Source organism: Quercus lobata, chromosome 8 (genome assembly GCF_001633185.2).
Source record: "Quercus lobata isolate SW786 chromosome 8, ValleyOak3.0 Primary Assembly, whole genome shotgun sequence".
Taxonomy (NCBI): Eukaryota; Viridiplantae; Streptophyta; class Magnoliopsida; order Fagales; family Fagaceae; genus Quercus; species Quercus lobata.
The window spans coordinates 34,179,907-34,206,227 of NC_044911.1; the positions used below are offsets into that span (position 1 = coordinate 34,179,907).

The 26,321-nt window shown below is 34.8% G+C and overlaps 2 protein-coding genes across 2 annotated transcripts; one reads left to right on the forward strand and one right to left on the reverse strand.

Annotated features, from left to right (window-relative positions):
- The first annotated feature begins 7,289 nt into the window (after positions 1-7,289).
- Positions 7,290-23,306, forward strand: LOC115955023 (probable terpene synthase 9). Its single transcript, XM_031073050.1, has 7 exons — positions 7,290-7,603; positions 7,709-7,955; positions 11,737-12,109; positions 12,192-12,410; positions 12,575-12,713; positions 22,420-22,668; positions 22,775-23,306. The coding sequence occupies exons 1-7, from the start codon at positions 7,361-7,363 to the stop codon at positions 23,084-23,086; spliced, it is 1,782 nt and encodes a 593-aa protein (XP_030928910.1). The 5' UTR covers positions 7,290-7,360; the 3' UTR covers positions 23,087-23,306.
- Positions 23,307-25,462: 2,156 nt separating this feature from the next.
- LOC115956775 lies at positions 25,463-26,098 on the reverse strand. Its single transcript, XM_031075072.1, has one exon. The coding sequence runs from the start codon at positions 26,096-26,098 to the stop codon at positions 25,463-25,465; it is 636 nt and encodes a 211-aa protein (XP_030930932.1).
- Positions 26,099-26,321: the final 223 nt, after the last annotated feature.

The window sequence follows — 26,321 nt, forward strand, 5'->3', positions numbered from 1 at the left end:
GTGTCAAATTTAATTGTAATTTTGTTTAATCATTTCCCAATATTTATTGTGGGATTTAATGTAAGAGTCGTGTGTGAGAGGTTTGTGAAGACCCGTGAAGAATGAGATTTTACGACTAGCTCGTGAGTGACAACCCACGAAAGGCCACGTGAGAAATACATATTGGAATTTAAATAGTCTCATGCCAGGCTGGAATTCGCGAGTCACTTCGCAACTTAAACCAAGTTGCGAGTGACTCACAAAACTCACTGCCTAGAGCTTTTTAAAGTGTGTTTTTCTCATTCCTTTACCAACACTATATAAGCCCACATTACCCACAAAATCGTAAGCACTTTTTCTAAGGAACTTTTGAGAGAGAAAACCCTAGCTATGCACTTGAGAGTTAGAGATTGTAAACCCATAATCATCTACACCATTTCTCTAAAGTTTTCCTCTACTCTTACCTCTCCATTTACACATCCTCGAGAGGTTCTTAAACACTTATCTCACCCATTCTAAGTGTTGAGAGAAGTTTTGGTGCGTATAGGAAACTTTGGAAGAAGCCAGTGATTGGTGGATGCAATCTAGAACTAATTACGGGATCCAAATAACTAGTGAAGACATGGCTCTGTGAATCCCGTTGGTAGCTGAAACTTGGAGGGTTCAAGTACATTGGGTAGATTAGTCTTGGAGGGTCTTTTTGATATTTGTGTACTCCAACTTTATTCACTAGTGGATTGATTTCGTCTTGGAGGGCCGTGGAGAGGTTTTTCACTAAGTACTTCAATTTCCTCTTCGATAACACGTCACGGTGTTGTCTTGTGTTTGCATCTCTCTTCCCTTACTCTTTAAGCTTTATATTTATCATTGCTTACTTATGGCTATGGCTTAGAGGGTAGTTCAGGTTATTGTGTATCATTTACTCTTGTTCCACACTTAGATAAGTTAGAGTAAAAGTAATTAAGCCATGTTTTTAAAATTAAGGGTCTAAATAAGTTATAGTGTTTTATACTATTTGAGCTTTCAATTGGTACCAAAACGGGTACATTTTTTGGATTTTGTTATCCTTGTGTGATCCTAGACCCCGTTTGAGATGGTTAGATCTCAATCCCTCAACGCACCTCCTTTCTTTGATAAGAGTAACTATGCATTTTGGAAAGTATGTATGAGTGCTTTTCTATATGCCATTGATAAGACACTTTGGGATACCATTGAGAATGGCTGAGTGAGACCAACAACACCCAAGGCCGCTGCCCTTGCTTTGGAAAATGCTAATAGCAAAACTATTAATGCAATTTTCTGTGGTGTTTCAACTGATGAATTTCACAAGATCTCTCACATCTATGTTTTATAAAATAAAAATTTGGGACCGTATGTTCCTTCCACACAATTTTACTACAATTATGATACGACAATTATTGTTTCAGAACCAATAGACATCCGACTATAGTTTACTTCGTTAGAGTATTTGCATCAGTTCTTACAAAAATTTCTATTTATTATAGCATATGAACCAAAATTTTTTATTTTACATACTCACTTTTCAAAACACTCCATATGATATTATTTATTTTATACTACATTTCATTAAAATATCAAATTTTCATATTCTTTTAATTGTTTCTCTTTCTTCATACACAACAACCACCATCTACTCTCTTCCTTCATTAGACCTCCACCACTCACAACTCGCCACATGGTGAGTTGTGACACAAAATTATGCATTTTTATGTGTTCATAGCATTACTCCATGATTTGAGGGGTTTGATTTGAAGCAAGACCTTAAAAATTTGTTGACATCCCACAAAAGACCAAAGTGTACGTCTTACTGAGAAGCTTATAGATTCAGTGTAGCGGTTAAGAGTGGCTTACCACTTCGAGCAAGAGATAGAAAGGTTATGAAATGCCATTGATGAAAGTCCTTGTTTAACCACTTTGCTCGATAGTCCTTTGCTTATCTACTATGATCATTTCTTTGAATCCTCTTAATGATCCAACAACTCAACAACTAGCAACGTCTTGCGCTAATACTTAGGGATAGGCTATTACTAGTCCAATGCCGACTTAAGAGCACTCACAGCAGTGGTGCTAAATAGTTATATTGCTAAAAATATAGCTATTTAGCAACACTAATCACAAAAGTAGAGCTACAACAACGGAGGTAAAGTTAAAAAATTTAGCTTCTCAACTACAGTGCACATCTAAAGATAGATGTGCACTGTAGCTCAAAGGCAAAATATATATATATATATATATATATATATATTTAATTGGTTTCTCTCTTCTTTTATTAAATTAAGCTTTTCTCTCTTTCTTTCTTTTTTCTTTCTTCTTCACCAAACCAAACCCAGCACTTCTCCCTTTCAAATTTTTTTTTTGTTCCTTCCTCCAGCCATTTTTTCTCTATTTTTTCTTTCTACTTCACCTTTCTTCTTCACTAAACCCAGCCCTTCTCTTCTCTACCTTCATTTTTTTATTTCTTTCTTCCTCCAACTCCTCACCACTCCTTAGCCACTACCTGCCAATTCGCCGACGACCCAAGCCTGGTGGTTTTTTTTTTTTTTTTTTTTAAATCAGAGTTGTGGGTGGTGGTTGTTGAGGTGGGTTTGTGGTGGTGGTGGTGGGTTGTTGATTGGGTTGTGTTCGTGGGTTGTGTTTATGGTCTGTATTCGTGGTGGTGGTGGGTTGTCCCAAGCCATTACTGTGGGCGGTTGTTGTTGGCTGTGGCGGTGGTGTGGGTTTTTTTTGTTGGTTGTCCCTAGGTTTTTTTGTTGCTGGATTTGTGGGTTTGTTGAATTTTAGTTGTTTTTATGTGTGATTTTGGTTGGTTTTGAGATGATTTTGTTGTAAATTTGATGGATTTAGGTTGTGTTAATGGTGGCATATAGACAGTGGAGGTGGTTGTGGGTTGTGGGTGGCAGTGGAGGTGGCTGGGGTCTCGGGTTTGTTTATTGTTCTTCAGAATCTTCAGATGATCGGTTTGTGGTGTTCTTTTTTTTTTTTTTTTTTTGGTAGTGGAATGTATTATTTTATTATAGTAGATATATTATTTTATTATGATGTTTATATTATTTTATTGTGTTGAAAGCTAAAATAGATCTACTACTGCTGGATGTTTTATAAAATGAGTAGGTAAAATAAATAAAATGACTTTTTATAATGTCAAATAACTAAAAAAATAACTCCACTGTTGTGGATGCTCTAACACACACCATGTGCTACTCAAGTTCAGGGTACTATGTGGAAGACATTTTTTTTTTTTTTTTTTTTTTTTTTTTTTTTTTTGTTTTGAGAAACTATGTGGAAGACTTTTACATTCAATTGGGGGCCTCTGACGTCATTAATAATTATACAACTGTATTGCAATACAATTTCAAATTGCAATACAGGTGATATAGTACATACCCTTAGAAAAAACATTATTCATATTCAATTTGTTGGCATTTCTTAAATTAGCTCAGGTGATAGTACATACCCTTAAAAAAAAGTCATTATCCATAAATAAATAAAAAATTGTTGGCATTTCTTAAATGGGAAACCACGTTCTCTTTAGAATTCGAAATTGCAATACACACCATCGAATTCCTTCCAAGCCAGATATACCTTACTCTTAAAGCACCGGCTAGATTAACTCAGAAACTGATCAGATGGGAGAGACCTGCTACTGGTTGGTTGAAGTTGAATACTGATGGTTCTGCGTCAGAAACCTTGGGAGTTGCTGGTGGTGGAGGTGTAGTAAGGGATGAAAGAGGGAACTGGGTGATTGGGTTTGCTAGAAACATTGGGAGAGCCTCAAGTTTCACTGCCGAGCTCTGGGCCCTTCGTGATGGGCTCTCTATCTGTTTCGCTAGAAACTTCCTTATGGTGGAAGTTGAAATGGATGCTAAAGCCATAGTAGATATGCTCACTAGTTTCAGTAATGCCAACTTAGCTAACTCTCCTCTTGTGGATGATTGCAGGCAACTAGCATCCCAATTACTCTAGATTCGTATCAAGCACTGCTACCGCGAAGCTAATATGTGTGCCAATAGCCTTATTAGGATGGGAAGTGAAGGAACATACGGTCCCAGATTTTCTTTTATAAAATGATGCTGGGCCCATCCATATTACTGATCCAAATCATAAGTTGAAAATATTGTAGGTGTGAACATACGATTCATACTCTCATAAGTTGAAAATATTGTAGGTGTGAACATACGGTCCCAAATTTTCTATTATAAAAGGTAGGTGTGAACATACGGTTCATACTCTGATGCTGTTCAAGTTTTTTACAATATTTTAAAAATTACAAGTCAATTGAGGCGAACGATAAAACCTAGGATCCCCCTTCTTTCAAGAAGTCTATACCTACACGCTAACCAATACGTTAGGCCCCTTTGGTGTGTCCTTGTAGGATTTCTTATTATATTTACTATCAGTTTAAATTATAATTTTTCAATTTATCATATTACCTTCATCTTAATCTATTACTATTTGATAATTTTATTAGTAGTTAAAGAATTATGCTTTTTATATTTGAATATACAATTTATACATTTATATTGAAAATGATTTTATTTTAGACTATTTTATTATTTGAAAGATTACTAAACACAAATTTTTTACACTTGTTTATACTTTATTATTTTCTATTAACCTTATAAAAGTGGTGAAAATTCATTTGAAAGTTGTTTAAATTTTTTGAGACATATTTTTAGTAAAATTTTGTTAATGTTTACCATTTTAATACCTTTATTTCTATTTTATTACTACTAAATTAATTATGACGACATCATGGTTCGACCTTGTCCAACCTTAAAAACTTTGAACCTTTCTCTTTTTCGGTTTATTGAACGATCCAGGTCTGAAAATCATGGTTAAGTCCCCAGTTTGAAACAATTTATAGGAAGATTCATATATAATAATTGTTCTAGTATATGGCATCATTAATATTTGGAGATTTAATTTTACTTTTATTATTAGGTGTCACTAATAGTAAAAGCCATTAATTTTTTTTTTTTTTTTTTTTTGGTTTGTAGAGAGAGGTCACAAAGAGCAATAATATTTTCTATTTTTATAATATTTTTTTTTAATCTATGTTAATCTTTATGGTAAATAAAGAAATGATATGTCTACAACATTTCTTATATGACAGGTTATTACAAGTTGTTATTGTTGGCATAAAAAAGTAATTTCAATGATAATAATTAAACAAATTATTAAATTTCAGAAAAGCAATTAAATAAAAGTGCAGAATAAAAGAAAGGTCTTACCATTTGGTGCCCCTTCTTTCTGTAGTAGTACATGTCTTCCCTCTCTTTATGCCCCCATAATCCTCTTCTTTTATAGTCAAGAAACCCTAATTTCTTGTTTGCCATTGATAGAGAGAGAAAGAGCTCTCAAGGATTTTAGAAAGAACCCACCTTATCTCTGTAGAGAAAGGAATTGACAAATATAAATCTAAAATATATGAAATAAAAAAAAAACATAAATATTAAATAAAAATAGTCACAATTTAAAATTCCAATTTAATTAGCTCATCTTTTTGAGTTTTAATTAGGAACTAGAACGTAATTTTGAAAATAGATAAAATGTCAAATTTTCTTAGACCCAAGGTATTGAGTGAGCACTCCCTCCTCCTTAGAACCACCATAAAAATTCTCTTCTCTCATCGTATGGACATTGCGTGTAGGTGTTATCTCATCCATAAACTTTTTTTTTTTAAATGTTATTATGATATTAATTTAGGATCAAAGTAGGCTATTTAAATTCCTTGAATATGCTTGAATGTTGTTCATATATGTTCTTCGCTTGTTCTTGGTTGTTTTTTACATGTTCATGTATAACAATAGCTTTGATATTAAATTGATATCCAAAATATGAAAAAAATATTAACTTCATAATTTTCTCAAATGCTTGAATCTAAGATGTCACCATTCATACACATTTACTAGAATTTATTTTTCAATCGAAATGTGAGGATGAATAAATGGATTTAAGGTTTATCACCTTCATATTTTGTAACCTAGTCTCTGAACTTAGATGAAGTGGTCCAGATTAGTTCTTATCCATGTAATTTTCAATTCTTATAATGTAACTAGAAAACAAAGCCATTAAGTTTTCCTAAATTGTATTTAGGATCAAAGCCATGTAAAATCTAGTTATATTCAAAATTGATGTAAAATATTTTCAATTAATAAAATGATTAATTTTTCTTTTTTCTTTTCTTATTTTTCCAAGAATTAAATAAATGGTGAATTCATTGTAAAACATTTGATCTAAGGGGAAATGTATAATCAATCGCACCTTTATTATGAGAGACACTGACATGACTCCACCCACTTACGTGAGTTTGGTCTAAACAATGACTAAACAATGAATTCAAATGGTCCATGAGCACAGTCTCTTGCAGTACTATCAATGAAGTAAGTGGGTAATGGGTATCATACTATTTAAAGAGAGAGAGAGAGAGAGAGATGCATGATAAACAGCCACATATTTCGCTTGAACCAAAAAAAAAAAAAAAATGGAAGTAAGTAGGCGTGGTTTGTGTGGACCACATATTTCGGTACCTATTGCCACAAATGTAAAATGCAATACAACACCAGCAAAGCAGAAACACCAAAACTAGTAAAGGCAATGCAACGCCGACACAAATAGAAACAATTAAACAAGTTAAAATTAGAGTAACAAACACAACAGTGACAAATTTTTTCAAGGCAAACCTCAAACCTGAAGAGAATGGCTGGAACAGAGAATCCGATGCATAACAGAATCAATAAATACAAAGAAAGATTAAAAGAAAAAGCAATTTGTTCGAACGATATTGTCAAAAAAAAAAAAAAAAAAAGAGAGAGGTCACAAAGAGAAATAATATTTTCAATTTTTTATAATATTTTTTTAATCTATGTTAATCTTTTCGGTATAATTTATTACTCCTAAATGAAGGCCTTCTTTCCCCATTTTCCCTTCTTTGACATTTTTTTTGTTCCTTGTGCATTGGGTATAATTTGGAGTTTAATTAATACATTTTATAGAATAATTAACCTTTTTGTTTTTTGTTTTTAGTTCTTTGAATAGATTTTATAGAATTAATCTTTCTATTTTTTTTTTTTAATAAAAAACTAACCTAATTGGTTAAAATTTAAAAGCCTTTCTCAATTTGGGGGTTTTAAGCAGTTGCCTAACTCGTTTAAGGCAGGAGCACCCCCAAAATTAGTTGGGACAAAGTCCTGGACACCTAGTACCAATTAAAAAAAAAAAAAAAAATTTGTCTTTATATAAAAGGTACTCTCCTGAAGTTTTCTTTATATAATCTATCATCTGTTCACTTTCAAGGAAGCAAAGCCCTCTCTTCCCCCCCCCAAAAAAGAAAAAAGCAGCACCCTCTTGAGTCTTCTTGATGGAACTACGAATTCCTTATTCCTTTCCCTCATGTCTTGCTACATTAAATCACCAAAGAAATGCAACTGCACTAACAAGGAAACATACGAAAAGAGGCAAGCAATGCCTATCAGTATTACCCTCCTTCATTATCGTCTCAGCAAAGTTCAATGAAACACAAGTGAATCAACGACGATCAGCTAATTATCACCCAAGTATTTGGGATCAGAAACTCATTGAGTCCTTTACCACTCCCTACTCAGTAAGTCCACTTTCTATATAACACTATTCCACATTTATTATGACATATATATGCACTAATTATTTATATTTACTATAATGAATATTTGGTTGTGTTGTGTTGCAGTATGAGATCCATGCCACTCGGCTTGAGGGGTTGAAGAAAGACGTTAAAACTTTGTTGACATCCACAAAAGACCAAAGTGTCTTACTGAGGCTTATAGATTCAATGCAGCGGCTAGGAGTGGCTTACCACTTTGAGCAAGAGATAGAAGAGGCTTTGAAATTTCAACGTCCAGATGTTACTAGCGATCTTTACACAGCCGCATTGCATTTTCGGATTCTAAGAGAACGTGGTTTCCCAGTTAGCTCAGGTGATGTTACATACTGTCATTCATGTAACTAGGGGATAAGGAGTGAGGATTTGTTGGGGCCAAAACATGAATATTTTTGGGTAAATTATAAAAACCCAAGAAAATTGAATGTCAAAGTATTTATCACTAAAGGGCCAATATTTTTTGTACTAAAAAAAATCAATTAGTGTTACCAAGTAGAAAAAAGAAAAATTGTTTCTCAAAAAAAAAAAAAAGTAGAAAAAAGAAAAAGAAAAAAATAAAGAGATAAAATTTGAAAATAAAAATAAAAAGCATACAACAATCCTTTAAGTGGATACAGATAGCGTGACATGACTAAAAATTCAAAGTGGCAAATTTCTAAGAGTATTAGTATTAATGGAGCTAAAGAAATTAGTTTTTAGTATCTAAAAAAGCCACCTTATTTATTTTAATTAACTTACCATTTCACAATTCACCATACATCAATAATCTTATTTTTCGTAACACAACTAAATACTATTCATTTATTTATTATTCTCTCTCTCTCTCTCTCCAACAGCCACTAACCAAACCCACAACCCTCTCTCCACTTCTCTGTCTCTCTATCTTCTCCCTCTCTTCAACCCACAGCCACCATCACGGCACCACCACCACAAAACCAGTGAAGAAGAAACCATCTTGGAAGAACAAAAAAAAAAAAAAAAAACAGCAAAGAACCACCCATTGCCATCCACCATCATGAACCACCATCACAAACCACCGGATTGACACCCACTGCCAAAACCACCGGAGTGAGAGAAGAGAGGAGAGAGGAGAGATTGGGGTGAAGGTGAAGATGAGAGGATCGGTCAAAGAAGAGAGAGAGAAGTCTGAAGAAAGAGAAAAGGGAGAGAGAGAAAATATATAATAATGAAAGAAAGGAACACACTGAATATTTTTTTTACAACTTTGTTGCTACAGTAGACTATGAAAGATGATAGTATACTGTAGCAATTTTGTTAAATTTTTTAACAATAACACCATTGATGTAGCTTAGCTTTTGTGGTTTGTGGTGCTAAAAATAAAAATTTGGCTTTTTAGCACCTTCAATGCTAACGCTCTAACATTGAATTCTAAACATCAAAGAAGTAAATTGTAATACCAAACACTTATGGTCCAAGTCACCACTTTATTTTTGGAGAAATTACCATTTTGGGTTCACTTTCAATTTGGTTCTCACTTTTTCCAAGCAATTAATTTGGTCCTATTATTTTTAATTTGCTGTCAAGTTAGGCCTTACCATCTACTCACTAACAGGAAATGCCTATTTGGCCAACAATTTGCATTGTTGGCATGCCTAATATTAAAATATTAAATGAGATGTTGACGTGTGCAAATTTTACTAGACACATTAGCGAAAATGGCAAAAACAAATGTCACATCAGATTTTAAAAATATTTTCTTTTCTTTACCATTTTTTTCCATTTTTTTATTTTTTTTCTTTTAATTTTCTTACAATTTTTTTTTTAACCAAACATAATTTCGCTTTTATTTATTTTTTGAAATTTCTTGGTAACAAAATATAATCTAGTTCAACAATAGTAGATTAACACACACACACACATATATATCAAATTGTTTCTAACCTTCAATTTGACTTTGAATTACAACGAAACTTATGTTAACAATCAAAAAAGATCAAATTAATTCCACAAATTTTAGCCAAAATCCCCAAGTTCAAACTAATCCCTAAAATCTTCACCTTGAAACCCAAATTCATCACCACCCCAACGCTAACTTTCCAGCACCACCACTAAACCCAACAACAACAACAACAACTGATCCAATTAAGCCCTCTAACCCACATCTCCTCATCTCAAGCCCAAGATGCAAGGACCCAACCTTGCATCACTATTGCCTTGTGCAATTGTAGCAACCCCCGAGCCTTTGTAGCCTCCTTTGTTAGTTGTAGAGCCCCTACATGGTTGGTTGGAGCAAGAGTGATTGTGTCAGAGTGGCTATAGTGTCAAAGAAGATCAATTTAATTTACTTCTTCAAATTTATATTTCAAATTTGAGATCACAAACCAAAAATTCGAAATGAAGAAACGCAAATCCAATACTGAAACCCTAAAAACCAAAAAAGAGAGAGAAAGGAAATAAACATGTTGTGGAAATGAAGATATGAGAAATGAGAGAAGAAGATTGAGAGCAAGTTAAACGAGAGAGGAAGATTGAGAACAAGATACCTAATTTATCTGTGTATCTATTAACAATAATAATCGATCTATGGAAAATGTTGTAGAGAGGAAGATACGAGAAATGAGAAACTCTCTTTACCATAATTTCTCTTTCATATTTTAAATTCTTTTTTTCCTTCTTTAAAATTGAGAAATTGATATTTTTTCATTTGAATTCTAATGTTGCATTTTTTAATTGTCAAATAAAATTTTTTATTATGTTTTTTGCCACATAAGTTTTTAGTGTGCCAATAATGCAAATCCTTTGCCACATAAGCATCTTTTTTTGTAAGTGATTGGTAGGTACTGACTTGACAACAAGTTAAAAATACAAATGACCAAATTGACTGTTTGGAAAAAGTGAGAACCAAATTGAAAGCGTCTCCAAAATGTAGAGACCAAAATGGAAATTTTGCCTATATGTTTTTAGATTTTTTTTTTTTTTTAAAATATCAGTTTTGGGTCATAAATTTTGTAATCTAAAGTTTGAAATATTTATATATTAATTATACAAATATAATTTTTATTTTGAAAGAAAATTCTAGGGGGGACTCTTGCTCCCCTTAGACATAATGTGTTTTCTCCCAAAATCTAACCATATATGCAGGGTTCTTAAATTTGGAATCTTAACTAAATCAGTGGGAAGGCATTGTGAATTGGAATGTATGTTAAAGAATCATTAAAATAATTATAAAAATTTATATATTTGATACAATCTAACTTCCACACTTTACATCTCTACTACCAATCATTTTTTTTAACAAGATTATATATTTCTAAGCACAAATGCTCAAAAGTCAATTACTATGGTACTCCTATAAAAACACTAGTTCCTTTTTATTTGATTTGAGGTTCTCTTTATTAGCCTTGTTGGCTAAAAAAAATTGCATGATAAGTTAGAAGATAGAAAAGTAAGGTGACAGAAAATGTAGAAATGACAGAAAATATTTCAGTTTTCTCTCATATATGTTTGGCTACTTTGATTGAGGATGAAAAAATGAAAAGATATAAATATAATCTAAATAAATTTATTGTTATACCCTTATCACATCAAGAAGGGATATAAAGATTATAATTAAAATGGGTAAATAGTAAATTTAATGTCTTATAAATTTTTTCTTCCACTTTTCCTCCTAATTTGGAAGGATGGATTTTGGTGGGTCAAGCTGAAAAAGACCACACAACCTCATTTTTCTACATCCATTTTCCATCTCCCTTTTTCATCTAACCAAACGGACAAAAAATAGTAATATAGTAGGTTAAAATATATATATATATATATATATATATATTTGGAGTGATTTGATCAAGAAAACATTTAACATGGAAAGACAAAAATGATAAAATAAAATAAAATCATTAAATTTATTTAAAGAAATTAAATTAAAAATTCAAGGGTATTTGTTCTCTTGTTTGCTGTATTTGATTTTTTCAACCAAAAAAAAAAAAAAGACAAAAACGATGAACAAAACAATCCAAGTGCCAAATGCATCACTTTGGGGATCATGAAGAAGGAAAGGTCTTTAATATATTTGTGTATCTTGATTTTGTTTGAAGGGACTTTAAACAATTCGTTTCTGGGTGCATGATGGTGGTAAACAGATGTGTTTGACAAATTCAGAAGCCGAGATGGGAGATTCATAGACAGCTTAAGCAGGGATGTGGAGGGACTTTTGAGTTTGTATGAAGCCTCGCACCTTAGAATGCATGGAGAAAATATATTGGAAGAAGCCAGGGATTTTAGTATCAAAAACCTGAATTTATTAATGGAAAAATTGGACAGTAATTCAGCTAAGAAAGTGAAACAGTCACTGGAAATCCCCTTATATTGGAGGATGCCTAGAGTTGAAGCTCGGAACTTTATTGATGTCTATCAAAAGGATAATACAAAGAACTTGACCTTACTTGAGCTGGCTAAGTTGGATTACAATTTAGTGCAATCCGTGTATCAACAAGAACTCAAGGAGTTAGAAAGGTCGGACTTACTTTGCTCCATATATAAATGCTTTAATGGAAACTTGCAATAAGATTAACATGTTTGAAATTTGATTCATCAGGTGGTGGAGAGACTTGGGTTTTAAAGACAAGCTAACTTTTTCAAGGGACCGAGTGATGGAGAATTATATGTGGGCCGTGGGTATCATTTTTGAGCCCCAGTTCTCCAAGTGCAGGATAGGCCTCACCAAATTTGTATGCATATTACTAGTTATTGATGACATGTATGATGTATATGGATTGCTAGATGAGCTTGAATGCTTCACCGATGCAGTGAAACGGTATCATAGAAACATGATCATCAAGGATACTACTTTATTTTATCTTTTTCCTAATCATCACATTTTTTTTCCTTTTCAGAATTTCCCAACTGTCACTTTGATGATAAACATTGCTCCTTTTATCTGTGTTTTTTTTTTTCTTCCTTTTATTATATTTTTCGCAGATGGGAAATGAAGGCAATGGAGGACCTACCCGAATACATGAAGATTTGCTATGTTGCTATTCTTAACTTTGCTAATGAAATGGCTGGTGATGTAATCAAAGATCATGGCTTGAATATTCTGACCTATCTTATTGAAGAGGTAAGCTAATTCTACAAGGAAAAATATTATTTAACGTTCTCTCACACTCCTTGGATATGTACACTGTACAAATTATGGGTGAGTTTTAGTACAGCTTTTTTGTGTTTTTTGCGTGTTTTTTTTTTTTTTTTTGGTGTGTTTTTTTGTTTTTTTTTTTTTTTTTTCCCTTTTGTTTTAGTTTAGTTATATTTTATATATTTTAACTTTTAATTTTTTGTAAATAAGCTAGTTTTTATTTTATTTTATTTTTTTGTCTCATATTATACAAACTAGATTCTAATCTCATGCATATAGATGAGTTACATTTACAAATAAATATAACTAAATGCGTATTAAAATTTTATCAAGTTTATATATAATGTTTGTATATTTGGAAATATAAAATTACTAATAATAAAATAAATATAAGTTTATTTGAAACAAATGAAAAAAAAAAAATCATTTAAATTGTTATTCATGAAACAAATTTAATTTTTTCAATTACTATAATAATAATAATAATAATATAAGAAAAATGAATCAATGAATGTAAATTTATTAAGGTTTATTAATTTTGATTCTACAATTTTCTCACATAGTAACTCATTGAGAATAAATTCAAATCGGATTACACCATCCAATTGTAGTTTGCCACGTCAGATTTTTACAAATAATAGATTAACACTACCACACACAATCAACCCTCTTTTCGAATGCTATCTTCAGAAATCAAATTCTCAAAATCCCAGGCTTCTTCCCTACATGCCACCGATTCAAGAAGCCACTAATGTTGTTGAGCTAGGAATCTTTTGGCGACACTACCAGACTTAAGGAGTCATCTTCTTCCTATAATTTTCTTCCTTTATCAAAACCCATTTCACAAAACCGTTCAATTTTAACAAATCAACACTTTGTTTTTAGATTTGCTTGAAGCTCCTCTTTTTTGGGTTTTTTGTTTTTTGGATGAATGAAGCACTCTTCAGTTTACGGTTAGTGTAGCTAGAGATGAATTTGTTGAAGTTGTACTTTTTACTACTCTTTGAACAATAAAGATGGAGGGTGTAAATGGGTTTTGTAAGAATATGAAACTACTTACATCAGATTTGTAAAATGAGTAAAGAGAAATTTGTTGAAGATGATACGCTAGCTTCAACAGATTTCTTCAATTTTGACAACGTTGCTAGAGGCGTTAGAGGTGCCAACAGCCTCTTGACTATGGCATGAATGGCTTTTATGGCCTGTTTGGACGGAGGGGGGAAGGAGGAGGAGTGAAGAGGAGTAGAGTAGAGTTGGCTAAAAATAAGCTAATTTTGTGTTAAATCTACTCTGCTCTACTTTACTCCCCCTTCCTCTCCCTCAATCCAAACAGACCATTAAGGATTTTGGAGGGGAGAGAGAGGTGGGTTTGTGGTGAGTTATTGGGAGAGGGGTGGGTTTTGAGAGAGAGGATGAGAAGGGGTAGAGATTGGTGGCAGCCATGGAAGGAAAATAAAGCTTAGAGAGAGAAAGAGAGAAAGGACTCTGGAGTTTTAAGTGGTTTATGGTTTTGTGTGGTGGGGTGAATTTGGTTTTCTCTAAATTGCTAATGTGGCACTTCCTCATTGGGGGCTGTAAAACCCACCTTTTAAGTCGGGACTAGACCAAATTGAACCTCTAACTCATTTAGCATAAAAAAAATTAAGAAATTAAATTGACACCTCTATTTTTGTAGCATAGTAAATAGTTGCATCAAAATTAAGAAAATTGGATGTAACACATTACATAAAATTATAATCTAATTTAAGATCTAACTGGATTTTCTTATAATTTTTGCTTTATATATATATATATGATTAGTTACGAGAAATAAATTGTTCACAAAAGGACAGATAATGTTCCACACTTAAACACTAGAAATTCACATCTGTTTAGACTGTCTACATTTAACATATGTTGACACATGTTAGGTACAAATAGTGTATAAGGGGAGCGTGAGACGATCAAAGCCCATTTCTCAATACTTTGAAATTTTAATTGAAGAGAAATGTTTGGACATTGTTTTTCTTAATAATCTTAATAATACAAGTAAAAAAAATACTAACTAAAATAGCACTGCTTAACACTTATTTAAGGAAATAACCTATGTGGATTTTCTTCAAGAGACTAGTCCCTACTCATCTCTTAAAGAGATGGGTTCTTTAAGCATGCATTCAACTAACTGAAGTTGATGCCGCCATTTTAAAAATTTTGGTCTACCTGGATCTTTGTTTTTTCAAGAGTCGAGTTCCAATTAAATATTAAAACATGGGACTCATCTTTTCAAGAAACGAGATCAACTTAAAACCCAAGAATAGTCACTTGAAGTGATAATAACAATGACTTTAGTGTTGTTCTTGGCCTAGTTATTAGCTTTTCCTGCAGGGAAAAATAACTAAATTTGAAATATAAGTTGATCAAAACAAAGGGGGAAAAAAGAAGAAGAAAGTAGGAAAAAAAAACAAGAAAATCATCTGTCTAAATAGATACTTATCAAAAGGTTGCTCATTAATTTATAGCTGAAGACAGAGGGACACCATGAAGAAACAAGGGAAGTTTGTTAGTTGGTGAAGTATATGATCAAAATTATGAGAAAATCAAATCTGGGTATTGAAGAGTATTAAAACTAGAAATTGAAAGAAGATTCTAGAGAAACTAAGGGAATTCAAGATGAGAGAAAAATGCTTTCATTGCTCAATCTGAGAAAATGAATACAACTGCTACCAAAATACACACTCTGCGTTTATATACAACAAAAACAGAGTAACTAACTACAAGAGAAAAAGGCAGGAAGCTAACTAACTAACCGTGAAATACGCAACCAATAAAATTATGACAAGTGTTCTAATCCTAACTGAATACATTTACACTCACGTGACACTCACACGCCTCACTCAAGCTTTCAAAACTACAAGCAGCTTCTGTAATTGTTCAATCCAAAACTTTGCCATTACATTAAATGACGTCACTCTTCCTTCAAGTCCTTTTATGTCGTTTTGGCCCTTCATGAACTACAGCCTTACTTTCTTCGTGCCGTTTTGATCATTCTTCAAGTTCTTGCTTTTGTTCAGCCTTGCCTTCCTTGAACCTGAAACACTCTTGGTAATCTTCTTCTCATCCTTTTTCTTAGTAGTCCCCCTCAAGACTAGAGCTGCTTCTGAAGTAGGCACAGCTACGGAGTCTTGGGAATGGTTTAGGATAATGTATGCTTGTATTGAAAACATTTATCAAACCCAATCTGCTCACCAAATTCATGAAAGCAGGTAAGCCAAGTGCTTTAGTAAAGACATCTGCTAACTGAAGATTAGTCCTTACATGGAAGGTCTTAATCATGCCTGCTTGAATCTTCTCTCTAATCAAATGACAATCTACTTCAATATGCTTCATCCTCTCATGAAACACAGGATTTGCAGCAATATGCAATGCTGCTTTGATATCACAATAGATGAGTGCTGCCTTAGTATGTTCAATTTTAAAATCTTCAAGCAAGTAAAACAACTAGGTGATTTCATAGCAGGTTGAAGCCATGGCTTGATACTTAGCTTCTGCTAAGGACCTTGAAACAACTATTTGCTTCTTTGACCTCCAAGAAATCAAGCTATTTCCAAGAAAAAACACAATATCCAATTAAGGATTTTCTAGTGTCTAGGCAACTTGCCCAATTTGCATCACAAAAAGCCTTCAATTGAAAATCTGATTCTTTTGGAAAATAAACCCCATGACCTGGAGTTCCTTTAATGTATTCTAACACCCTTTGTTCAGCTAACATGTGTGGTTGCCTAGGAGTACTTAAGAATTGGCTCAACCTATTAACTGCATAACAGATGTCAGGCTTGGTCAATGTTAGATACATTAGTCTTCCTATCAACCTTCTATACAAAGAAGGATCTTCAATCAAAGCATCTTCATCCTTGGACATCTTTAGATGCTGCTCCATAGGAGTTTTCATTGGTTTGCACCCTACCATGCCAGAATCTTGTAACACCTCCAGAGTATACTTTCTTTGATTTAGACTTATGCCCTTGTAATTAGAATGTCATCAACATATACTAGAAGGGCTGTGAAACAAGAGCCTTTGGAATGGACAAAAAGTGCATAATTTGACTTTGACAAAACAAAACCAAATGCTGTGATAGTGGCAAATAGCTTAGCATGCCATTGTCTGCTAGCTTGCTTCAAGTCATAAAGGGATTTCCTCAATCTACAAACAAGTGGTCTAGCAGATTTATTAGGACAGTCCCTCTTGTTGTGAAACCCCTGTGGCAGAGTCATGTACACTTCCTCATCCAAGTCCCCATGTAAAAAAGCATTGTTTACATCTAATTGATGTAAACCCTAACCTTTCACAGCAGCAATACATAATAGCACTCTAACTGACACAGATTTTGCTACTGGGGAAAAAGTTTCTGAGTAATCTAACCCTTTCTGTTGAGTGTACCCTTTAGCTACCAATCTTGCCTTGTATCTTTCCACTGAGCCATCTAGGTTGTATTTAATTCTGCAAACCCATTTGCACCCTATAGGTGTCTTGCCACTTGGTAAAGGTACAACATCCCAAGTATGGTTAAGCTCCAAGGTAGATATTTCCTTATCCATAGCCTGTTGCCAAGCTTTAAAGGCAACTGCTTGGTGGAAAAATTCTGGCTCAATCTCAGCACTTGCAACAAAAACAAAAACTTTGTGTGAAGTACTAATGTTAACATAAGAAATGTGCTCGTTGATATCATAAGGAGCACCAGGTGAAGGCTTACCAACAAGCAAATTATAGGTATAATCTTGCAAGTAAGAAGGAACTTTATGTACCCTAGTGGATTTTCTCAAGGGAATAGAAGGGGAAGCAATGGGAACAGGTAACTCAGGAGTGGAATCTAGAGAATCAGTAGGTGTGATGAGGGAATGGTCTACAAAATTGGTACAATCTACAGTAGGTATATTAGGACTGCTTATAGGATCTACATGAGGAGTGATAAGAGTGGTAGTGTGGTCATCAGCTAAAGTAATAGGTAAGACAGGTAAGGAAGTATCAAAACAGGTAGCTTGTGAAGGAATTGAAGTGCTTGGTAATAAAATGGATTCAGTGGGTGGAGAAGGAAATGTTGAATTTTGAGATTGAAACGGAAATATTGACTCATGAAGCTGAACATCCCTAGAAACAAATACTGAATGTGTGTCGACATCCATAACTTTGTAACCATTGACTCCAAAAGGATATCCCAAGAAAACACATTTTGTCGCTCTTGGAGAAAATTTACTTCTATGATAAGTTAAAGTAGGGCTGTCCACAGAAAACCGGTACCCGACCCACCCGCAAAAACCATCCGATTTGGCCCGAGTACCAGCCGACCCGACGCTGGTGACGGTCGACGGCGAGTCTCCGCCTCCAAAACCCGTAACCGGCAGGTCGGTTGGCGGGTTTTCCCCTCCAAAATCTGAAAAACCCGAACCGACTGGCGAAAACCCATAATCTGGTGAGAAACCCAGATTCCGGCAAGCAAAACCTAGATTCCGGCATTATTTGATAATTTCGGCGAGTTTTGAGATGTATTTTGGCTAGATCTTGACTAGATCCGGCGAGATTTCGCTAGATCTAGTTGAGTTCTTGGCTAGATCCGGCGAGATTTTGCCAGATCTAGTCGAGATCTTGGCTATTTTCAGCGAAAACTCGAAGGATTTGGCCGATTTTCATCATTTTCTTGCCGGAGTTTCTTTATTTTCCAGATCTCGACTCTGACCGAACCCGACCGTCGCTCATTGATGTTCCAACCCATCTGAATCGACTTCTCCGATGGTCGGCGGCGGGTTGAAAGTTTGCCCACCCGATCTGGTCGGGTCGGTTCCGGGTTGGGCACAAACCCGACCCGGACCGACTCGTGGACAGCCCTAAGTTAAAGTAGAAACATAGCAAAGACAACCAAAAACCCTTAGAAGTGAAAAAGAAGGGAGATGACCAAAGAGAACCTCATAGGGAGTTTTGTTTGAAAGAATTGAAGATGGTATTCAGTTGATAAGGTATACTGTTGTAAGAACATAGTCTCCCCAATACTCTAAAGGAATATTGGATTGGAACCTAAGTGCTCTTGCAACATTCAATATATGCTGGTGTTTTCTTCTACAATAGAGTTTTGTTGAGGTGTTTCAACACAACTCAAATGATGAATAATGCCCTTGGATTTAAAGAAATCTTTCATCAGGAATTCAGTTCCAGTATCTATTCTAATGCATTTTATTTTCTTATTGAATTGTGTTTCAACTAGTGCATAGAATTGAGATAACAACAACTGAGTTTCTGACTTAGTTTTGAACAAAAATAAACCCAAGTGCATCTAGAAAAACCATCAACTATTGTGAGAAAGTATCTATAACCATGTACTATAGGAATGGAAAAAGGACCCTATAGATCACAATGAACAAGATCAAAAGGGAATTTAGAAACATGATTACTAGAAGTAAAAGGCAATCTTTTTTGCTTAGCAATTGGACAAATGTCACAATGAGCAGTCTTATTACACTATACAAAAGGGACAACTTTATTCAAAAGATCAAGTTTACCACTTGAAGGATGCCCTAAATGAAAATGCCATATATCAGGCTGAGTACAAATCGACTAACAAAAAGAAGAAGTAATTGGAACTGAAGATGACATCTTGAACTTGTTGTCCAACAAATAAAGTCCATTTTGCTCTCTACCCAAACCAATCATGCTCCAAAGAGCAAGATCCTAAATAAAGCAAAATGAACCAAGAAAAATGAGACAACAAGTCAAGGATTTGTTAAGATGACTAATAGAAATGAGGTTAAAAGTAAAGGATGGAACACACAACACATCAATGAGTATCAATCTTTATGTAAGATGAACAGTTCCAACATGAGTCACTAAAGCCCTTTCACCATTAGGTAAGTAAACATAGGTATTGGACACAGAAATGGAATGAACCATATGATCAATGGCTCCTGTGTCAATGATCCAATCTGTGTTTGCAAAGGCAGATCTATTTACCACTTTAGCAGTGAAAATAGTAGAATTTGGAATCAAGAAAGATGATGAACAAAAGGCTTTACCTGAAAAATTGTTAAGATAGTCAAATGAAGAAGCACTCATGGCTAAGGGTTGAGATGTACTTGGCTGTTAAGATAGTCAAATGAAGAAGCACTCATGGCTAAGGGTTGAGATGTACTTGGTCCTACAGTGGTCACAGTGGCTGCTTGTTGAGAAGCTATATGTGAAGAAGGATGCTCATTCACAGGCTGAGAATTGAGGAAAGCAAGAAGCTGCTCACACTTTGACTTGGTAATTGGACATTGTGGAGATGAAGGAACTGAATCTTTAGTGGTCTGAATGCAAAACTGATTCCCTAGAGATGTCATCTGGTTGTAAGAAACCTAATTTGCCAAGGATTTGTTCTTGAACTTAAATCCTGGTGGGAAGCCATGGAGTCTATAACATTTGTCTGCTATATGCCCAATTTTACCATAATAGGTACAAATTGGTCCTTCTTTCTTGGACTTGTCCTTTCCACCATGATTGTTCTTAGACCCAGAACTGGCATTAAAGTACAATGTTGTGGCCTCAATAGGATGAGCCATGGTAGATCCAGAAAAGTCTCCATTTTTTAAGCTTCTTTGCTCCTCTTCTTGCAAAATCAAAGAAAGAACCTTGTTCACATCAGGTAATGGCTCATATAGCAGGATCTAACCTCGAACTGTAGAATAGGAATCATTTAATCCCATCAAAAACCTCATTACCAAATCTTGTTCATTCAGATCTGAAGAAATCCTCTAAGATCCACAAGAACAGGGACGTTTGTCAACTGGAACAGATTGATAATTTGCCAACTCATCAATCAAAGCCTTGAACTTTGTGTAATATGCTTTTATAGAAAATTGACCTTGCACGAGATAAGCTGCTTCCTTTTGAAGCTCAAAAATCCTTGGTTCACTTTTCTGTGAAAACCTATGGTGTAAATCAAGCCAAATTGCTCTTGCATTATCAGTGTACATGATGCTTGAGCCAATATCTGGAGAAACTAAATTGATGATCCAGTTGAGAACAATCATATTACAACGAGTCAAAGTATGAACTGTGGAGAATATGGATTTGGCACTGGAATTGTACCATCAACAAATCCAATCTTGTGCTTAGCAGTGAGTGAAATGATCATCAATCTAGCCCATGGAAAATAGTTCCTTCCTCCAATCAATTTCTGAGAAACCAATTGAACTGTGTTATTATCCCTACTACTGAGAAACAAAGGATTCACAAAATCTTCATTCACAGAAGATGAAGAATGATTGTTTGAAACACCATTCACCATAGGTGTGTCCTCAGTGGATGCCATTGGTGAATCTCGAAGAAAATGAAAAGAAAATATCAGAGAATTGAAGCGAAAAAGAAAATCAGAGAGGAATTGAATGCTCTGATACCATGTTAAAACTGGAAATTGAAAGAAGATTCTAGAGAAACTAAGGGAATTCAAGATGAGAGAAAAATACTTTCATTGCTCAGTCTGAGAAAATGAATACAACTGCCACCAAAATACGCACTCTGCGTTTATATTCAACGAAAACAAAGTAACTAAGGGTCTGTTTGGATAGAACTTATTTTACTGAAACTGAAAACTTAAAACTGAAAACACTGTAGCAAAATAATTTTTAAATGTGTGAATAGTGCTGTGGGACCCATTTTTAATGAAAAAACTGATAAAAAATGAAATTTGTGGGTCCATGAACAGTGCACGGACCCACTGATGGACAGAAAAGTCAAAAAAACAGGGCCAAACAGTACTGAACAGTACTCTACTGTTCGCTTGTCCCCTGAAAGTTTGAAACGCGTGTAGAAAAAAAAAAAAAAAAAAAACGCAAAAGTAAACGTGGATCCAAACTTACACTAACTACAAGAGAAAACGGCGGGAAGCTAACTAACTAACCATGAAATACGCAACCAATAAAATTATGACAAGTGTCCTAATCCTAACTGAGTACATTTACACTCACGTGACACTCACACGCCTCACTCAAGCTTTCAAAACTACAAGCAGCTTCTGTAATTGTTCAATCCAAAACTTTGCCATTACATTAAATGACGTCACTCTTCCTTCAAGTCCTTTTATGTCGTTTTGGCCCTTCTTGAACTTCAGCCTTACTGTCTTCGTGCCGTTTTGATCCTTCTTCAAGTTCTTGCTTTTGTTCAGCCTTGCCTTCCTTGAACCTGAAACACTCTTGGTAATCTTCTTCTCATCCTTTTTCTTAACAAAGAGAGATAATTTTAGAGAGAGGTTTTTATAATTGTGAGATTTGGTGAGATTTAGATGCGTTTGGCATCAATTTATAAGCTAAATTTTTAACTTTTATGCACAATTTTTTAAAATCTCAAATTTTCTCATATTTTAAAGATTGATTGGAATAATATTATTTTCATGAGTCAATTACTAACTCTTTTTTTATACCTCAATCGAATTAGATCGCGTCAAAAATTGTGAGATGTGACAAGTTAGAAATTTTTTTGTCTCACTATATTTATTATTAAGTAAAACAATGAAGTCCCCTCTATCTAACTAAAAAAAAAGGTTAAAAATTAAGTTAATCCTTAAAAGCCATTGTGTGGGTATGATCAATGCGGTTTGGGCATATTTTGTAACTCTACCATTGAAAAAAAAAAAAAAAACACATTTCTCATAATTAATGTCTGATTGGCGTGCATTATTTTTTATTGCAGTGGGCAACTCTTTGTAGATCACATTTAGCAGAAGCAAAGTGGTTTTACGGTAAATACGTTCCTACAGTGGGCGAGTACCTGGAAAATGCTTGTGTTTCAGTGGGTGGTCCTGCAGCCATGTTTCATGCCTATATTCTGCTTGGTCGCACCTTGACAAAAACTTCTATTGATTGTTTCAAGAATGGCACAGAGATAATATATTGGTCATCCCTCATTACTCGACTTAGTGATGATTTAGGGACTTCAGAGGTATGCTTGGTACAAATATTTGCAATTTAAGCTAGCCAAATATTACTATTTAATTTTTACCATAATAAGTATTAATGTACTAATTCTCTGTTTCTTTTATCCAAAGGCTGAGAGCAAGAGAGGTGATGTGGCAAAATCCATCCATTGCTACATGGTACGAGAAGGCATAACAGAAGTACAAGCAAAACAGTGCATAAAGGAATTAATCAACTATTCATGGAAAAAATTGAACAAAGAGAGTGCCAAAAATTCGTTGCCAAGATCAATGGTAAATATGTCACTAAACATGGCCCGAACTGCTCAGTGCATCTACCAACATGGAGATGGAATCGGAACATCGACGGGAGCCATTAAAGACCATTTAACCTCCTTAATTGTTAAAGCAATCCCTATTGAAGAAACTTGTAGTATGATTTGATTATGAAGATCCAACATGTGTATCTCTTGTAGGCTTCTTGGGCTATAGTTTTTCCATTGGAAGGTTTTAGTAGGTGGCACTATGTGACTTCTTGTTCCAAGGCTATGAGACAGATCGGGAAAACTAATGTTTAAAGATTCTTTTTTTTTAGAGACAATGTTTAAAGATTCTTTAACCTCTGTCATAGTCTATCACATTGGCATTGGCAAATTCAACTCAATTATTAGGCAGGGTATTACTAACATGCTTACTAGTATTTTTGTGAACAAAATATATTAAATAAATGTTACGTCTCAAACAATTTGAAAATCATACAAAAATGCAGATCATATGCTATGCCCTGAACTTAATTATAGGAGTGAAACATGAACTGTGATGCCCTAGATTGATTAAATATTTTTTGAGTGTGTTGAGTCCCACATAAGGCATATACTGTAAGCTTTATTAACAATTAAAAAGAGTCTCACCCATGATTATATGTATATATATAGACACACTAATCGCTAATCCATGCGATGCACGGATTAGTAAAACAAAAATTTTAAATTTTCACTTTGCTTAAAGTTATGATCACTTGAAAAATAAGTTACAATTTAAGAGAGAAAAAAAAATACTAATACCAATAATGTTAGGTGTAAAGTTGTGATTAACAACTATGTTTTTATGTTGGCTTTAATTCTGTGTCAAATTTGATTATATTTTTGTTCAATTATTTCCCTGTATTTTTTGTGGGATTTAATGTAAGAGTGGTGTGTGAGAGTTTGGTGAAGATCTATGAAGAAAGAGATTTCATGACTAGCTCATGACTCACTCGCGAGTGCCAACTCACGAAAGGCCACGTGAAAAGCATATGCTGGAATTTGAAGAGTCTCATACTAGGCTGGATTTCGCGAGTCACTTCACAACTCAGGCCAAGTAGCGAGTGACTCACGAAACTCACTACCTAGAGCTTTTTAAAGTGTGTTTGTCTCATACCTTTACCAATCATATATAAGCCCTCATTACCCACAAAATTGTAAGGAGTTTTTCCAAGGAACTTTTGAAAGAGAAAACCCTAGCTACACACTTGAGAGTTAGAGATTGTATACCCACAATCATCTACACCATTTTTCTAGAGTTTTCCCCTACTCCTTACCTCTCCATCTACACATCCTTGAAAGGTTCTTAGTCCATACACTTACCTCATCCAACATGAGTGTTGAGAGAAGTTTTGGTGCATATGGGAAGCATTGGAAGAAGCCATTGATTGGCGGATGCAATTTGGAGCTAATTGCAGGATCTGGATAACTAGTGAAGACATGGCTCCATGAAGCCTGTTGATAGCTGGAACTTGAAGGGTTCAAGTACATTGGGTAGATTAGGCTTGAATGGTTTTTTTGATATTCGTATACTCCAACTTTATTCACTAGTAGATCGATTTTGACTTGGAGGGCTACAGAGAGGTTTTTCGTCAAGTACTTCGATTTCCTCTTTGATAACACGTCTTGGTGTTATCTTGTGTTTGCATCTCTCTTCCCTTACTCTTTAAGCTTTATAGTTATTGTTTCTTGCTTGTGGTTATGGCTTAGAGAGTAGTTCCGGTTATTGCGTATCATTTACTCTTGTTCCACACTTAGATAAGTTAGAGTAAAAGCAATTAAGCCATGTTTTTTAAATTGGGGGTCTAAACAAGCTATAGTGTTTTACACTATTTGAGCTTTCAATTGATATCAGAGCAAGTCCAATTATTGGATTTCGCTATCCTGGTGTGATCCTAGACCCATTTGAGATGGATAGATTTCAATCCCCCAACGCACCTCCTTTCTTTGACGGGAGTAACTATGCGTTTTGGAAAGTACGTATGCGTGCTTTTCTATGTGCCATTGAAGAGACCGTTTGGGACTCCATTAAGAATGGTTGGGTAAGACCAACAACACCTAAGGCCAAATGGGACAAGGCTGCCCTTGCTTTGGAAAATGCCAATAGCAAAGCTATTATTACCAGCGGATCGTCATAGGGCTGTCTAGCGTCACGAGCATCCTTCTCGGAAAAGACGATGTCCGATTTGCTGCATCTAGGCGTTTTTGAAGGTAGGAACTGTGAATGGACGCCATTCACTTCTTTTACATACATCTTCTTTAGTGATTTGGAGAATCTTCCTATTACCAATCCTCCTAAGATCATCCTTATTTCTCCTATAGGGGGCTTAATTGCCCCCCATCTCTGGTTCCCTATCCTTTTCATCCCGCTGTTTTTGTTTATATGGCTCCATTTTTTGTACAAACTTCTACAATTGTCCTTGATAGATTAGGGTTTTAACTTGGTCCTTCAAATGCCTGCATTCATCAGTGCGATGCCCGTGGTCCTAGTGGAATCTACAGTACTTGCTTTTGTCTCTTACTTTTGTTGGTAAATGGGTCTGGGCCATTGCAGAGAAGGTTCGTCTTTTATTTGCATCAATACTTGCTCGATAGGCATCACTAGGGAAGTGAAGCTAGTAAACTTAGATCTTCGATCTTGGAGGTTCTTCTTTTTGTCTGCTACATGTCCAATGCTTCGTGCCTCATTCTTCCTATCAGGGTTATGACTAGTTCCTTTGTCCCATTTCCTTTTAGTCATCACTCCTTTAGCAGTCACTATGTCCTCTGCATTCATATACTTCTGGGCTTTGTGAAGTAGCTCTGCCACTATTTTTGGTGGACTCTTGGTGATTGAGAAAAAGAAATATCTTAGTAGTAACCCTGCTTGGAAGGTCATTAGGATGACTTGATCTTCTGCTTCATCCACTTGCAGCAACTCTTTATTGAAGTGCGTCACATATTGCCTCAACGATTCTCCCTCTGCTTGGCAGATGTTAAGAAGATGTCCAATTGGCTTCTTGTGTCGTTGTCCTCCAATGAAGTGACAAACAAAACCCTTGCTGAGCTGCTCAAAGTTGGCAATAATTCCTAAGGGTTGCTTGGCGAACCACACCCTGGCTGCGCCTTTCAGCGTTGTTGGGAAGGCCCTGCACATTACTTCATCTGGAGTCATTTGCAAAAGCATCAAAGTTTTGAATGATTCGATGTGATCTAGGGATCTCTTGAACTGTCAAATGACTCAAGTTGGGGAAGACGGAACTTCGGTGGGAGAGGACAATTTAGCACCTCAGTGGTGAATGGTGAATCTGTCCTTCGAATTATTCTATCTAAATTATCCATAGCTCTGTCTTTTACTGCATTCTTGAATTCGTCCATCTCCCTCCTTATGCTACAAA

Bases quoted from the DNA above. Each gene is read 5' to 3' on its own strand.
- LOC115955023 (XM_031073050.1), top strand. From the start codon at position 7,361: ATGGAACTACGAATTCCTTATTCCTTTCCCTCATGTCTTGCTACATTA. The intron at 7,604-7,708 runs GTAAGTCCACTT...GTTGTGTTGCAG, and splicing joins CCTTTACCACTCCCTACTCA to TATGAGATCCATGCCACTCG. The intron at 12,714-22,419 runs GTAAGCTAATTC...TTTTTATTGCAG, and splicing joins TGACCTATCTTATTGAAGAG to TGGGCAACTCTTTGTAGATC.
- LOC115956775 (XM_031075072.1), bottom strand. From the start codon at position 26,098: ATGACTCCAGATGAAGTAATGTGCAGGGCCTTCCCAACAACGCTGAAA.